This window comes from Lytechinus pictus, chromosome 7 (genome assembly GCF_037042905.1).
Source record: "Lytechinus pictus isolate F3 Inbred chromosome 7, Lp3.0, whole genome shotgun sequence".
NCBI classification, from domain to species: domain Eukaryota; kingdom Metazoa; phylum Echinodermata; class Echinoidea; order Temnopleuroida; family Toxopneustidae; genus Lytechinus; species Lytechinus pictus.
The window spans coordinates 22,601,970-22,620,220 of record NC_087251.1 but is presented as its reverse complement, the minus strand read 5'-3'; the positions used below and the strand labels follow the sequence as shown (position 1 = coordinate 22,620,220).

Sequence of the window (18,251 nt, the reverse complement as noted above, 5' to 3'; positions counted from 1 at the left end):
CTTTGATTTTTCTCTTTGATATGGATTCAGCTGGTTTCAAGGGTTTCATTCTCCTTTAATTCTATATCCACAGCGTATACGTGCACGCACTACACTCAGTTCAAAACGATTACAAGCCGCGGCGTGGCTGGCTACAGATTAATATGCTGTGGATATGAAATTGAATCTCGCCATTTACTTTTTTATGTCGACTTGGATCTCGCCATGTTGACATACAACTTTTGTACGTCGACTTGGCGAGATCTCGCAATGTTGACATACAACTTTTGTATGTCGACTTGGCGAGATCTCGCAATATTTCTGTATGTCAACTTGGCAAAATACGTTATCTCGCCAAGTCGACCAAAATGTAAATGGCGAGATTTAATTTTATGTCCACATTTCGACATACAAATTTTCATTATGTTGACTTGGTGAGATAATGCGTCTCGGTGTTGACCTTGATACCCCAAAGTAATTGGATATATGATCCAGGTTTGAAGTTGATACATTTATGGGCTATTTATATGGAAATCTAAAAGAGCCACCCAGATGTTCAGATAATCATCTCGTCATGTCTACAATGTCTACATCCCTTATAAAAGATGATGCGTTGACAAGATCTCGGGTCTCTCGAAATGATCAGATAATATGATCTTGTCATCTGATCATCACTTTCTCAGGATGTAGACATATCCAAGACCATATAATCATCTCTTCCATAGAATATCGACATGAACAGATCTAAGATCACGTCACCTGATCGTTTTTTTCTAATGGATGTACATGACGATATGATTACTGAACATTTGGGAGACACTTTTTAAGCTTACATAACTTTCATGCAGATGGGGACGGAGAATGGACACCCGGAAAAGTAATTAAATGTAATTAGTTGATTCGTAAATCGAAACAAATATTTAAAAACTATCGACAAATCCGTCTCATTTCAAAAATACTATCAGCAGTGTTTTTGCAACCATTCAAAAATGTAGGACCGTATGAATTCATGATAAAATACCAGTGCCTTGAGTATTATAACAAATAAAAAAGATGTTGATGAATCGGATCCCCCTCTCTGATTTCTAAACTCCACCTTCGCCCCCATAGCTGGATATTCTTCTCCACCAGAAAATTGTAAAATCCTTGAAAAAAATATGCTGTTCATATCAAACATCTTGAAATGGTACCATATACTAAAATCCTTTACTTGAGTGTAATATAAAAGCCACATGACTGCACAAATTCAGATTTTACACATGTAAACATATCTACAATAATAGATTGTTGGTGATATATATTATATTTAACGTTTGGAATACTAGTATACTATACACCAAAAACGCATGATGATGGGACATCAGCCAATATGCTGAAATAACTGATTGCGAGCATGCCAAACGAGACACATGGGTATACAGCGCCCCACCCCCCCAAAAAAAGTCCCACTGATATTCGGCTGAATTTATTCCAAAATTGAAAATCAATCTCAATTAAAATGAACTATGAAGCTCATCTCATGTCTTAACTTCTGTATAAAAAATAATTCATTGGTCTCGCTTCAGCGGTTTTGAATACACAGTTTATTATATAACAGTGGTGCGTTTCATTCCATTTCAAGTTTCCATACATGCAGCACTGCTACCACTGCTGTCTGTTCTGCACTGTCTGGCATGTCGGCCCCTTCGATCATTCAGAAACTGACCAGGGAAATCCTCATTATCTATAAATCCAAACCTTAAGCATGTTGAGAATGGCAACAAAAGTACTTCACAGTTTATTTCAAGTTTGATAATAAGACATGCATAATGGTGCAGACAACAGATAATTTTTTTTATTCAAAATGGCCAGAAATATTGCATTCACGTTTGCAATTAATACTTTTAAAATTAATTCATTGTACATTTTTAATGAAAAAAGGTCAATTTCCACTGGTAATATTCGCTTTCGCAAAGTGTGATACACTTGTGGTTTGTTCTTCATTGTTTCGCTTATTGTACTCCATCATCTATATTTTCTTTAAGTTGGTGCACTGATTTCCTATTAATCATACAAAAAAATCATTTCTATATCTCTTAACCTTCTGAACATGCCCAGGACTCAACCGCGTAGCCAGAATTTAATTTTGGAGGGGGCGGTAAATGCACGCAAAGCGTGCCAACACTTACAGAGTGCGCTCCCTAGGTGGTGGGTGCAGGGAGGGGGAGTTTCCCCCTCCCGCGCGAAGCTTTCGGTGTTTCATAAATTAAAATGAAAAGGAGCCGTCTCTCTTGTCTCTAGTACCTATATCAGCTCCAATTCAGTTGACTGTATCATGATTTTGAACCTTGTTTTCCAAAGTGATTGTGAACGCACAAAAAGGGATAAAATGGAAGAAAATTAAAATAAGAATTACCCCGCGCGAAGCGCGGAAGCTAAAGCGTTTTATCAATTTTTTTGCAAAGAAAAGGGTCCAGAGAAAAAGGATATTCTCTAAGTTATATTGAGTGCTTCCCTTGGAAGATCAGATTTGATTACAAACAATTTAGCGACAGTGCATATCTTTAACTCGCAAAACAGAGGAGAAGAAGGGTATATGCCGGGAGGAAGATATTCCTCCCCGCACAGAGCAATGAAACTCTGACATTTCAAAGGGCGGACGTTTCATCAAATGCAGATATCTCTAATACCCCCATCGGCTCTAATTCAATTAATTTTCTAAGATTATTGAACTTCATTACAAGGAAAATAGTGCGTAAAAAGTTGAAACTTCTGTGATTTATTGAAATTATACAAAAAGGATGATGTATAATTTCTTTGACTTATCCTGAAGCGCGATTTTGAATGATAAAGAAACTGAGGGCGCAAAACAGGACAGGAGTTGAATGTGCAGGGAAATGACATGAAGTTTAATAGAATTTGATAAAAAATAGACACGAATCTTATACCTTCCTCTTTTTAAATTAGGAACCTGTTTGCCCCAAAATTGTGGTTGTTTAGTAATTAGCTGAAAAGCGGGAGAAGTTGCCTTTATGGAGGTGATGGCAGAAATTGATATAAAGATTTTACCCGCCCGGAGCCGACCGACCAGAAGTTGTGCGATCAATTTGAAAAAAAAAAAGATAACTTCATATACTTCGGCCTACCCTTACTCTAATTCCATGCCCTTTAACTTTAACCGGCAAGAAACACATTAAGTGGAAAAACAGGGTTATAGAAAGGGCGAGGAAAACAAAGGAGAACTGCAATAGTGTCATTTAACCGCGCGCAGCGCGGAAGCAAAATTCATATAGAGCAAGAGTGAAGGGGTTTCTTTTTTTAGAAAAAAATAAAGAATAAAAAGAAAACCCACACAGCTAGCTTTCTTCCCTTTCCTCCCTTCGCTTTTCCTTTTCTCCTTTCTTTTTTTCCTTCTTTTTTTCTTTTTGGGGACGATTTTTTTTGGGGGGGCGACCACCCCCACCGCCCCCCTGGCTGCGCGCCTGGTCCAGGTAAACTTATTGATGAGCCCTGATAGATCAGGGAAATATCCCCTGCTCAGATACTGGATGGTAAAATGCGAGTTAACATGAATAAGCAGAAATACAGCAATGCTGCGAACTTGAAATGGGCTGAAAAGCACCACTGGTATGTAACATAATGTGTATTCAAAACCGCTGAAGCAAATTAAATTTTCAGAACATAAAAGTTAGAACATAAAATGAGCTTTCTATTCTTGTACATAAAATACTACTAGCTGTTGGAAAGTTAAGCCCTATGTAAAAGGGATATTTTTTGTACACGCTGTATAAAATGTAAAGAACAAATAAAATGACTTGAGACCAAGGCTGTTCTCCCTAACGAAAATTTTTACTTAAAACTAAAGCCTCTTGTTTTATCAAATGCAGCATAAAATATTTCATATGATACATTCATTACGAACAAAATACAAAATCCAAGACGACAGCACATCACAAAACAATATTCAAAATATTTAACATACTATTGGGATGCTGTATAAGTAAACAATAATTGTCACAGAAACAAAGTCATCAATATATCTGCATGATACAAAATTCATACACTATACAATTTAAATTTACACTGACATATACCAATCGAATTCAAGAACCAAAAATTTAATGGGGCATCTTGATTAAACACAGCCACACTGTCGAAAATATGCTTAAACATCGTTACAATTTCATGAGTCAACTTTTAAGTCCAGTTTGCAAATCGCAAAACAATCAAACATATGAAATTTAATATTTCCATGCGTGCATTCGAGCCAAATATCACAGTTTATCACAAGAATTATATCATCCGCTAATGTCCAAAGTAAAAATGTCAATGTCGTTTTGGACCATCCATAAGAAGACTGGACTTTCAGTTAAATGCATCTAGAGTGTCGTCATTGTGAAATATCTCTAAAGATTAGCCGATTTAAATTATTTCAAGAGTGCAGTCATCTCTGGGCATATGGCGTCATATAACCCTTGACATAATAATTGTCTGTGATCCTTTTATTCTTAGAAAGATTGGTTGTTTTGCATCATGTTGCTTTTTGTGTTCATAAAACAATAGATCAATAATTCGGGATGAAGTGGTCGATACAATTCAGCGTGTACTCATAAAGAGATGTAAAAGAAGTTTTTGTAATTTATATTAAAGGTGAAACAATTTACTACACATTGCACTTCAGAATCCTAACAGATATGTACATTTAAAAGATACAAAATACAAGCAAATAAATATGTGCACTATTTTACAATTATTTACATCAAGGGTCCCATCGTGTTGATCGATTTTGACAGTTTGTGTTATATACAATTCCTGCAGAAAAATATATGAATTACATGAGGAGTCTTTAAAGAACTGTTTCATGGTCTGTAGAACATGGGAGCAAGTGAACATCAAGTTGCTTCTGTGTTCCTTCCTTGTCGGTGGGTGTGGTGTTGTTTGATTGTATACCACTATCAGCCCGACTGTTCTTACGGAAGGTATCCTCATTGTCCACGGAGTGGTTGTAATCCTGGTGAGGTGTGAGGGTCAGGCCACAATTGTTGCGATTCCTCTCACCAGTTTCTGTAGAATGCACATCTTCATCATCACTGTGGTAACTCTGTACCACCTGAGGTAAGAGAAAATGCTTCTCTTTGTAACTATCCCCATCCCGCTTGTAGAACGAGACAGTCGGCTCATACTGGCCATCGTAGTTATCATTCTGGTCGACCTCTTCGGGAACCGTTTCCAGGCCTTCAATGGAAACTTCTAATGTGATGTTGACACGATCAACAAAAGACTGATGCTTATCGGAAGCTGTAGACTGATGGCTGTTCGGTTGAATGTCATTCCTTTGGTGCCGTTGGTTGTCGCCATCCTTTGATCGCTCGTCGCGAAATGGAACCATTGGAATCGAGTTCGAGTTTGGTTTTACTGGGTGCTGCGGACTACCGTTGGAATTTGATGCAAAATCCTTTTCATAGCCAACAGACGACTGGCTATAGCTGGTAATGCCGGTGAGGACTGACCCAGAAGAATCCCGGTGATATTGTTTGACCTTGTTGTCATGAGCAGTCGAGTTGATCTGGGAAACAGAGCGCTGGCCGCTTGTTGCTGTTGGGTGATACTTCATCGCTTGTTTCTCGCACATTCCATGTTTAGCCAAAAGAAGGTACAGATCACGTCTAAATGCTTTTGTGAATATAGCGTATAGGAAAGGATTTGCACAGGAGTTTATAGGGTAGAAGAGGACGATGAAGATTTTTGATTGGTTTGTTGAAAGGAGGTGGTGACCCAACGCACCGGACAGACCAAAAAGTGCCATGGGTGCCCAACAAGCAAAGTCTGTGAAGACTAAAACTGCCATGCGTTTAGCTACCTTCGAGTCTTTGCGCTGCATGACTGTATGTGGATTCCTTACTGTGAGGTACATCTTTATGTAGCAAGCGCAAATAACCGCAAAGGCAATGGTGTTGACAAAGAGAATGACAACAACATAAGAGATAGTGACAGTGTCTTTCCTGTTTTCAATGTAGAATGGCAAGCACATACTAGTAATGCCATAGTTTCCAACATTGAAGAGAGGTAACACAGCTACCAGTATTGAGAACACCCATCCAACTATCATAATGCGTGCTGCTAATCGGAGTCGAATTCGTTTGTTGAGGTCGATCGCGTAGATAATAGTGTACCATCGCTCAATCGTGATGACTGTGAGAGAGAATACAGAGAGTTCACTGGAAAACATAGATATAAAACCTGCTACACTGCATCCAGCACCGTACTGCCATTGGAAGGAATAATTAAAGTATGCACCTCGGGTGTGGATATCGACGGAGGCTACCATCAGTAGGTACAGGCCCATGCACAGATCAGCAAGAGATAAGTTGCACATAAGGAACTTTGGGACGGTCATCTTGTGACGTTGAGAAGCAAGTACCACAAGAACAATGAAGTTGCCCACGAGTGCCGTTCCAGAAACAAACCACACCATGACCCGAAGGAACACATACCCCATGACATCTGAACACGGATGAAAGGCATTCGGCTGAGGCGTGCACATGACATCTGAGTAATCTGTTGTCACTAGATCACCATCGCATTTGCTGCCATTAACGTCGTGTGTGATATTGGGATTGATTCCATTAGGGGTCCACGATGAGCCATCTTCTATAGGTGGTGGCTTCTGCACTGGTATACTCTCCTCAATAATAGATCCATTGAGCTCTCTCGGATCAAAGGCAGAATTTGGCAAGCTCTCTTTCTGCATCCCTGCCCCCTGATATTGTCCAAAGAGTGATTGGCCATAATCATCTATATCTGCGCCACGTTGGATGGTCGTGTCAGTCCCTGACAGGACAAAGGCTCCATCACCGAAACCAATCACGTCAATTCCACGAGATGTGATGGTTGGCATTGTGGTCGAGGGGCATGAGGTTGTTCTAATCTTCGCGGTAACACTCTGCTTGTTCACAGATCCGTAGTTCTCCTTAGTTTGGTAGTTGAAAGCGCAGCAGTGACTGAAGTAAGTCAATTTGGCCACGCGAATCCGCTCAAAGCGAAAGATAGGAGGAAAGACAGAAAGCTTGTCTGTTCCTTCGATGTTCAGCTCAATAAGATACTTAAGACCTGTGGTTGGAAGGTAGTCGATATCCGTCTTCTCGAGTGATCTAAAGGCAAAACACATCGAAAAATAATATAAATATTACTGTATCGAAGATGTGAAACTAAGATCGGGCAGCTTGTGTCTACCAAGTATTTGAATTGGGATCACGTGATTTTTGTAAGTGACGCACTTACAATTCATGAACTTCTCAAAATGGGGAGCGAAATGGCCGGCCTCAATACGACAGGGCCCTTTAGGGCGGTTTGGGAGGAGACACCGAAGAAAAATACATATTTGTTTAGAACTTTTCCCCCGCCTCCTGTTTGGTACAACCTTGCAAAATGGTCATTCTAATGCATATGTAATGATACAGCAATTTAATAATCACTCGAAGGACTACTTTGAAACCCAAACTTTGGGTCCAAAAGTAAGATATTAATGGAAGCGATAATCTTGTGTACTTACAGATTTTCGGGTCCATCAAACTCAGCAAACGCATTCTCAGCGAGCGTACTTATAGGATTGTAAGCCAATGACCTTATGGATATAATGAAAATGATGAAAAAAATCATGAGAATTAATAACTCGGGATATCTGTTCCATATCTGTCTTTAAGTGCTTAGTGGTGCACACTATTTTCATGTTTTCTTTTAGTTAGCGATTGTCAAAAAGCCGCACTCAAATTTCAGATTCAGCACTTAAAAAATAAACAGGTTAACAGGATAATTAAAATAAAAATTCAATTGTAGTCCATATGACTTTCTCGAAAAGGGTTAAAATCTCGTTTTTACAAAGTCAATAATGTACCATAAACATATCTAAAAAAAAATAGCATTTAACGCGGACATAATGAAGTTTTTGACATGCACCTGACCGGTTCATTCATATCTACTACAGATAAATCTAAAATGCTTATTTCAAATTTCAAGTCACGTTACGAAGTGAAATTTACTCTAAAGGAATTAGAGGTAATTTTTTTTGTTGAAAAAATCTGGAAAATCTAGAAAATTTTGAGAATAATTAGCTGAATATAGAGACACCAAATTAAACGATCGAGACAGACGGGGTGTCATTAGTCTACAACTGTAGACCCACATCTGCAGTGTGTGTATCACAGCTGATTCAAGGAGTCTGCATAGCAGACTAGGTCTACTAGAGCCTGCAGATCTGAAATGGCTCGCTTCGCTCGCCACTTCACGAGCCATTCAGAGTCTGCATAGCAGACTAGGGTGTCATCTAGAGGATGAAACGGTGGGGACAAAGACTGGACCAGTAGAGAGATCAGGATCAGCCTGTAGTCTGTTGTTTTTGTTATTTTACCAGGATCCTTTAGAGGAGACATTGATTTTCAACTAATTATTTTCATTTTTAATTTTGAAGAATGTAAAAAAAAAATGGATGTACCGAGGGATTATACTCACAGATTCTCTATTGTTGATCCACGGAACGCATAGTCTGGGACAGTTACAATGTTGTTCCTCTCCAGATTTCTACATGAAGAACAACATAAAATCATAAGGGTGAATGGATGGAAAAGATACCATGGTTACCTACTGTACGATCACCACGGTCAATTTTTTCTCAGCAAATATCTTCTCTTCATTCCATCAAATGATTAAAGTATGGGGATGATAGTAAGATTGCAGAGCTGATTCAGTTACTTATCTTGGATGCTTTTCTTATAAAGTTGAAAGGGATCTGGGGCACGTTTCACAGAGTTACAACAGTGGTAACCTCGTCATTAAACTGGACACAGCAGCCAATTTACAGGCAAGTTACAGTAGTTCTCTGTCTTTGTCAGGGGCCGCGGAAACAGGGGGGGGGGGGGGGCTGCGGGTGCTTCAATCCCCGCACTTTTTTCCTAAAACCATGTACAAAAACGTAAAAATTATCATCTGATTACGAATTTGTGCATGATCAGCCCCCCCCCCCCACTTTCAAAACCGTTCCACGGCCCCTGTTTAATAAACGGGCCACATGATATCTGTTCATGGAGGAATTGCAAGCCGATTTATCATCATTTTTCCTCATATCAGGAGTTGAAATCTTGATCAACCATGTAATCCTTGCATACATGCGCATTCTCCACTCAGCGGGGACGATATTCAAGTCAAACACAAACACCGAAAATCGAATTAATGTATAGAGTGGCATGAGTCTGGAATACAGATCAATATTTTTTTTCATCAGTGAGTAGTAGGTCAATATCGAACAATCATTGTAAACATGCAGTTGACATTCAGAAGCAGGGATGAAGTGGGCGCTTGAGAAAGCTGTTATTTAAAACGAACTGTTCTCCACGACCACATTGGATTTGAGTGATTGTTGCTAAGTGCTTATCAAGAGAAAACACTAAACGTTGAAAGGCCTCAGAGAAGGGCTATGACCTATTTGATGTTAAATACTCCAAAGAGAGATACATTCAAATATGAAGGATATTGCTTCTATTTTTTATCGATTGACCAGTCCTACCATGGAGACATACTATCTATGATCTGCCTTAAAGTTTGATAATGGAATATAAATTGCTAAAGAGATATTTCGATTGGTTATCACAATTATCACTTTAAAAGTACTTGTTGCTTTTGAGTTAATCAGACAGTTAACTGTATGTTTGAACAATTTTGACATGAATGTTGCCATGCAATAGGAGGCTTCTAATCACACGATGGTAGCCTGGAGAAAAGTCCAAGCCCAAAGTTCACTCAAAAACTGTTTCTACGCATACGGGAACGTCAATGCGTTCCGTCTTTCTTGTTTTCTCCTTTATCATTCACAACAGAGATCAAACAAAAATAATTCAGGGACCAAGATTGAGCGGTGCTCAACTGAAAACTTCGTGTCCCTATTGAGTGGGTGACAAATGCGCATGCTTGAGACGGTTTTTGTTCACGTTCCAAGCTACTTTTAACCTACCACCCAGAAAAGGGAAGTTTTTATTTATCTATCTCTTCAGACAATCTTTGGATGAATTATTCATAATTTATTGACAGCATTTGAATACCCAAACATGTCAACATACTCACAGTTTGTGAATCCGGAGACCCTTGAAAGCCCCAGGTTCCAAAACTCTCAGGTTGTTCCAGGACAAATCCCTGTAAGACAAAGAATTTAATAAACACTAAATGTTATGCTTGTTTGATTTTACCGATATTAGAGTCGACTCAATACAAAGTTATTAAATTCACCTTCACATTACTCTTAAAGGGATGGTCCAGGCTGGATATATTTATATCTCAATAAATAGAGTAAAATTCACAGAGCAAAATGCTGAAAATCTGTTCAAAATCTGATGACAAATAACGAAGTTATTGAATTTTAAAGATTTGCATTATTCTAGTGAAACAGTTCTAGGCAAATCTTTATGAATATTCATTAGGTGGGCTGATGATGTCATATCCACACTTGTTATTTTGTATTTTATTATATGAAATTAGGTTTATTAAAAAATGATCTACCAAGAACTAAAACAATTGGATTGACAACTGATTAAGTGCATTAGTTATTAATTGCCGCAACTTATTTCATCATAATGGAGACACATCATTTACACATGTATGAAAAAATGAAACATTTATGATTTCATGTAATAACATAAGAAAAGGGAAAGTGGGGCTGTGACATCATCAGCCCACCTAATGAATATTCATGACGATGTGCATATAACTGTTTTCACAAAATATTGCTAAACTTTAAAATTCAATAACTTCGCTATTTGTTATCCGATTTCGATGAAATTTTCAGCATTTTGCTTTGTGAATTTTACTCTATTTATTTCGATATAAATATTTTCAGCCCGGACCATCCCTTTAATGATAAAACTAATACGTACAGAATCATCTCTATTTAGAGTCATGATAATGATCAGAATATAATAAAATATTCATCCTTCAAGTAATATGAATGCTGTTTAATGTTTTTTTAAATTGCGACTATTTTCAACCGTTGCGATCGTGTGCAAAAGTTTCTAGTCGAATGGTCGAAAATATTCGCAAGACAAATGAAATGTTTGAATAGTCTGTGACTAATACCTCGGTCACATTTACTCTACGGCGGTCGTACGGCGAGTCGGAAACAGCCGTTTTAACCTTTTTTGTACCAGCTATATATACATAGCTTGTTTGAATAAAAATGAATAAAACGGCTGTCTTCGGCTCGCCGTACGGCCACCGTAGAGCAAATGTGACCGAGGTATAACTAGGTAAACTGATGACACGAAAATGAACATTGTACGGCCAAGCTTAGAGAGAAGTGGAACATGACCAAGTATAATTTTCCTTTTCATTAGGGAGCTCCAGTAAATCGAAATTGCCTATTATAGAAGTAAGACACATTGAATTGCATTTTTCTGGAAATGAGGAAGGGTGGAATTAGAGCACATCGTACGTTTCGAAAATTAGAAATATATAGTATACATTCGTTGCATTTTGATATATCAATCAACCTTAAACGAGTTTTGTGGTAAGTCCGCAGAGTCCGCTAAAGTGTTTACAATATTTTTATTGAAATATGGAAACTTTGCCCAAATGGGATTAATCCTATACCTTTTTGCTGTTAATGAAACCAAGAATTTCCATTTTAGCATCTATATCTTAATCATATATCTCCATAATGTATGAAGATAAAAACCCACTCTTTGTTGAGGAATATTTGTTTCCGAACAAATATATTGGTAAAATTTGTGCTCGCCCAAATCTCCCACGATCAAGATCATCTCCATTTGCTAATGTCTCGGAGTACAGCCAGACCAAGTTTACTTAAAAAAAAGGATGTCTGGTCAAGTAGCGAATTAATACACCTCTGCTATCCTCAGCGGAGAGATCTAAACTTTGTACATCATGAATGAATTATATTTTCACAATAAATTGATGGATGAGAAAGAAAACAAAGCAAAACTCTGAAGGTATACTTACACCTTAAGGAGAACTTGCGACTCATCAATAGTCAAGGATGTCATATTCGGGACAGCATTCAGGTTGCATCGTGTAATTTGTCTAAAACCATAAGAAATATTTAAATAAGCGATTTGAGAACAAATCATTTGCTTTAAAAGCAAATATAATATATGTATCACAAACCCGCTATAACTCTTATTAATCTTTCAGCATTTATTCAAAGGATACTACGATAATTAGAGTAGAAAAATAGCTAAGGCATCCTGGTAAAAATTCTTTTTTCAACTCAGTTTATACGTTATTACATGAAACTCTCCTGGTACGTATATCCCATTTTCTACATGTTATGTGATATCAATGCAGCTGGAGTGTGGGTGTATAGTCGGTTGATGTAGGGGAAGAATTGATGATGATTTGCAGGGCAGACACTTAGAAGGAGCTTTTGATGGAATAAATTAAAATCTAACGGGAATATGAATTCTACTCTGATGTAATTATATTACCTTCCTCATTTGCCTAATTACAAATATCAAATTACAACAAGAGATATGTATTTGTGTTATTTTGTACACGAATTCCTTAAGATTTTCCCATCCATATCGTGCACTGGTTTGCAAGAAATCCACGATGTTTGAAAGGAAATTCGCAAGATAAAAGTAGCCAACATTTTGTAATACGCAGAAATTCATTCAGTCACTTTAACAAAATATAATTTTGGACTGCTTTTTCATAATAAATCCAAAGGGAAATTTAAGAAAATATCTCTTAAAGCAATGATGTAGCGTTTCATAAAATGAACACGAGGGGGGGGGGGTTAAGAAAATATATAAACGCATTCGCCCCTCTCTCTCCCTCTCACTTTCTTTCTCTCCCTCTCTCGCCCTCTCTCGAACACAAACACACATAAAGCAAGGGTCGACCCGCCCAAATCTACCCCAGATATCGTCACCACATACACATCATTATCATTACACCGTACACTATGACACCCTCACACACGCACAAAAAAGGGCACATTTTGCAAGGCTTGTCCCTTGGAAAATGAATATGAATATGTTTGGAAGTGAAAAAAGAATTTTCATGATCTCATAGCTCCAAAGGGATGTCATTGTATTGAGTTAAGTTTCACCTTGGAAAGCTTTTTGGTTTCACAAAGTTCTGTCTAATATAAATAGTGAGAATTACAATGTGTGTTTATGTATATATATATATATATATATATATTTATTTATTGATGTATTCATTTACTTATAAATTTCAATATATCATCATTTATTCTTTATTCCAACGTGATGATGATAAACGTTAGTTAATTTCGACTTTTAGTGACTGTTCGGCTGTTAATGAAGTGATGTATTACTTATAACGAAGGTCCTGATAATATACTTACAGCTGGGTAAGGTGTGGTAGTTCTCCGATAATTTTCGGTAACGGCATCTTCAGCGGGAGATTGTCTAATTCTCTGAGGAAGGAAATGAATTTCAATAAGAGAATGAGTCAACAAAAAAATGCACTAGAATACATAAACGAACAAACTGGGTAAGAGAGATAGAGAAAGTGAGAGAAAAGGAGACAGACAAAAAAAGACAAAAGTTAAGAGGAAGACTTTCGCCCCAAATAAAATAAATCATTAAATCACTAAATACAAATGAATTAATAACAAAGAAAGCATTCAAAATTCATATGCAAAATAAAGCATTTAAATCATGTATTTCATGAATTTTGTAGAAACTTTGCTTTAATTTGCCTCTTCCAAGAAAAAAGAGGATGAAATCAATCTACCAGAAAATAGAAGTCCAATTAGTCAGGCATTCCTGGAATCTTTTAATGGTTATGAGAATGAGGGTGAAAATAGGACATCACAGAGAGAAGAGAAAGGTAGAAGAAATAAGGCAAAGACAACATCGATAGCCAAGAATAATCAGGCCAAGAAATTACCCTGAAGGAAATCAATGAAGAAATTCAAAGAGAATGACACCCCTTAATTCCTCCGAAGCTCATCTTGTCTTTCCAAATTTAATGAGTAGATACAGCAAACGAGTCGAGAAATAAAAAGGAATAAACATATGAAATAAAGAACAATAAAAGCTAAACAAAACTAGGTGAGGCATTACCATATCATAAATACTGTATACTGATATAAAATTTTCGGTGATAATTCGTCTCGTTCAGGTTTTTTTTTTAGTTTCTTTTATCTCTTTTTCCACGACCAGCCCTAAAAAAGACGTATTTGCGTCGAAAAATTTAGTATATAAAAGAATAAACACCTTCTTAGCAGCTAAATTACATTACATATTTGATGAATTGTGCAATTCACTTCACACATTAATCTTTTTTAACAATGGAATATTTGTATTTTGAAAAACATAAAGTTGAATACCTAATATCATAAACCAAGTTCTACAATAAAAGAAAGTGCATGTCAATCGGAAACAATTTTCACAAATTTATTTAGTAACCACCAAAAAAAGACAAATATCAATTATCTTCAATCTGCCATTGCTTAATGTCTCTGATTTCTAGGAGAGTAAATGGTTTATTAAGTGTGATTAGGGTATCGCTTTCACCAGGAAATTCAGCTCTAAGTAAATAACCTAGATTCAAATGAAGGTGAACATCACTTACATTAGAATTAGTTGACTTTTGGTGAACGCCCCTTCCTCGATGACTTCCAGTTTGTCACTGTTTTTGATGGATCTGTTAAAAATGTAAGAAGAATACGGAACTGAAGGCAATCAATTCCACGCCATTTTTATCGATAAACAATTTGAGGATTTATGTCATTCCAATAGATATACAGTACATGTATAAAATCGTCTGGTATTTATATTTGCACACCACACATGATATAATTTGCTCAAAGCGTGCTCAGCGTCATAAAGGGGAAATTATTTTTTGCACCAATAGCTAGTCGAACGAGTATTCAAACTGCTTCTGACACACCGATCATTTCCGTAGAGGCAATATGGTTTTCCGATATATTGGTGTTTATGAAATTTAAAAAATGGCATTCTCTACTTACATTAATTTCAGCATCGGCAAATTTAGGAAATCAGTCTTCCGGATCACTTCAATATCTGTATCATCGATATATCTGAAAGATAAAACAGATTGAAATTTCGTTGATGTTAATAACGATTCGAACGTGTAAAGTGTAGATGATAAGTATAGTTAAATCGTTATTATAGCTTAATTTCAGTTTGTGGGTAAAAGGCCACTCTGATTTTTTTTTTAACGATTCGAAAGAATGAGTAAGATATGATAATAACAAAAATACTGACATATAGAGTGAATGAAGTAGAGGCAAAAAGAGGTAGAGAGGGGCAAAGATAGAGAGGGAGAAAGAGAGAGAGAGATAAACATAAAAGTGTACTAATGAAATTGAATAAATATAATTTCTTTTTATACCTATAAATGATTATCATATATCAAACAAGAGCTACGGACATATAATAATCTAGCCAATACACTATCTTCGCTCCTTCTCACCCCAACATCACAACTCCTCTCTCTGTATTTCATAAAGGTTAAGGAGGCCAGAAGTTCTATGGCTACACTTCTAAAAAGAAAAAAAAAATTGCTATTCTGCTTGTTCATGCTGGCTATAATTACTTTTGATCAGGGAGAACATAACTAAATCACATCGTCACATGAACCTTCTTCCAGAAGACGGATCAATGATATTCCATACTCAGGAGAAGCAAAAGATATCAGGCAACAGGAAATAACGAGATGAATTTAAAAACAACAATAAAGAGAACAAACCAGATATGTATAGATTTCATAGCTTTTATTTTATTTCCCTGTCCATGCAATGACGAGCATTCCCTAGTTCGAGCTTTATATTCCATCTGGTGTCGTGTAACCCACTCAGCAAGAAAATCTGGATCAGATAATTTTATACCCATTTCATTAAAAAGCAGAAGAAGTAATCTGAGTATCTGTTAATGTGAAAAACGAAAATCATTCCTTTTGTGGTAATGTCGTCTTGTCTTATGACCACAACATAAATTAAAGGACATTATTTTAATACGCGCTGTTTTTATTTTAGACAGTGACAGTCATGTTTGAGTTTCTCTTACAGGCTACTGTACAAATATCAGTCACCAATGTTTAGTATCCTTCTTCTTTATACACACTTTTGGGCAACATACTGTCCACACAACAATTGGTTAAAAAAATTATTAAACTCTGGGTAGTTTTCAACCAATACTGTGTAGTTTTCACCCAAAGCACATATTATTGGTTTAAAAATACCCAGAATTGGATAAAGTTTTAACAAATTGTTGTGTAGACCGTATTTGGCCCAACATTTTTAAGAGTGCATACTTCTCTTGAAATGGCAAACTGGACTAATTGTTAAGCTATTATTAACGAATGATGAATTTAATTGTTGAAATATACATAATATTGGTTAGATTAATATTCCGGCGACGATTAGTCCATCATGTAAATCTGTATATCATATCAACCGACCATAACCTACCACTAACCCCAAGATGGCCTAATTGATATCCTTATATTATTTAGAGTAAAAAAAACTTTGAAACTTTGCCATATTCATTGCCCTTCATTTCCAGAGAAAACTCGAAGCAAGAGCAAAATGTCGGGTCACTATTTCTCAAATCCTTGGTTACGACCACAACTACTGAAGTGACGATGGAAACAGATAATTATCCATTTCTATATTGATCGAAACATGCATGTGCAGTAGGCCTACATATTTTTTATATGCACAACAGGCTGCATATTTTTTTAATCCAGTGCATAATAGTACTGGATAGATACTGTACAAAACATATGTGAATTTACAGAATTCGGTAGTCACCAGATTGAGAATCATCTTGTTTTTCTCTTTAAGAAAATAATGAAATTCCCTCCGGTAAAAGAATGTCACATGGAACACAACATGACAGGCCTTTAGAATGAGAGAAACACCCTTGCAGGGAAAGAAAATCATCTCCTGAACCTGAGGTAGCATAACATGGTGACATGATGGCATAAACTATAGATCCGATGGGTAGGGGCGGTAATACGGGGGGAGGGGGCGCAGGGGGGGTGCAACCCCTTTTTTCAAGCATTGAAAAAAGGAGGAGGAGGGGAAGAGCATAAAAGAAGGGTATAGGCCTATACGTGTTGCCATGCTCGTGTAACTCGAGAATATTCATTGAAGAAATAAAATGACGTCGTTGCTAGATCGTCTTGCATGTCCCTCAGAGTACCATGGCACCGCCCTCTTCTGAGGATTCTCACAATTTTACCCTTCGGACATCATCACCGTCATCATCATGCGAAATGGGATTATTCGATGTCGTTTCCGTTTTAGTTCGCAGTCACGATCTCGAGAGCAGCTTGATATGGTTTGGTAGTAGGAGAACCCCTTCCGGGTAAAAACTACATCCCAACTGTCACAACAACACCGCCTGGTACTTTCTTGGACTCGTGATTGCGCCATCTTCTGACCACAGGGCATCCCTAGCCTTCTGACAACGTTTTGTCGACACGAGGATTGGTTGAGATTGTGAGTGGGTTGGGGTGGGGGAGGGATGGGTGAATTCGTGTTTTTTATGACCACCCTAGAATTATTTTTATCCAATTTGAGGGTGGTTATCGCCAGATGATAGAAAGGCAATGTAAGTAACACTATTGATTAAGGAATATGTTTGATATTTTACTTTTTTTATTTATAGACCTAGTTAAAAGGGATATTAACACCGGAATTTTTCTCGTTTGTACAAAATGTTATTACATGGTCTGTGAAAGGGTACATTGAATTCGGTTTGTGAAAGCTATATTTCATGATCGGGCTTGCATGGGCTGGCTTAAATGTGAAGGATACTCTTGTCACAATGCTGCAATGTGGGCCCACTCTGAGTGCGAACAGAGTTATTAACCTATTGCTAAAGTGGGTGAGATGAGGTTGGTGCTTTAGCCTTTTTTTTGTCTGCTCAAAGTACCTCCGTCTTTTAATAAGACTGAGTGAGAACACAGAAGAATGAGCTCCCGGGAATGAGCTACATGTATAACGGATTTAAAGTGATTTAGAATTAACACTGGGGAGTCCTAAAAACGATGTGGACTTAATGAAAACCGTTAATAATAACTGTTGAAGATTATGAATACACTTTACCATGGGCTTTAAAAAATATACTAATGCAGCCCCGACAGCGGAGCAGTTTTATGATATTTAGGAAGGGGTAGGAACAAATCGAGGAAAATATTAGTGATTATGCCCCTTCACTTACATCACTTTTCATCATCAATATACATAGTTTCCTCTGTATTTATCATTTTTGACTGTGAAGTACTTC

The 18,251-nt window shown here is 37.1% G+C and overlaps 1 protein-coding gene across 2 annotated transcripts in view; it reads right to left on the bottom strand.

Annotated features, from left to right (window-relative positions):
• Nucleotides 1–3,385: 3,385 nt before the first annotated feature.
• Nucleotides 3,386–18,251, bottom strand: part of LOC129265390 (thyrotropin receptor-like) — a 128,550-nt gene continuing 113,684 nt past the window's right edge. For both annotated transcript variants that reach the window (XM_064102220.1, XM_064102221.1), the window contains exons 2-9: nt 14,963–15,034; nt 14,566–14,637; nt 13,331–13,402; nt 11,959–12,039; nt 10,072–10,140; nt 8,467–8,535; nt 7,511–7,582; nt 3,386–7,109 (exon numbers count right to left, since the gene is read on the bottom strand). In XM_064102220.1, coding sequence (XP_063958290.1) covers nt 4,805–7,109; nt 7,511–7,582; nt 8,467–8,535; nt 10,072–10,140; nt 11,959–12,039; nt 13,331–13,402; nt 14,566–14,637; nt 14,963–15,034 — 2,812 coding nt within the window. In that variant the 3' untranslated portion in view covers nt 3,386–4,804. The remainder of the gene's footprint in view (nt 7,110–7,510; nt 7,583–8,466; nt 8,536–10,071; nt 10,141–11,958; nt 12,040–13,330; nt 13,403–14,565; nt 14,638–14,962; nt 15,035–18,251) is intronic.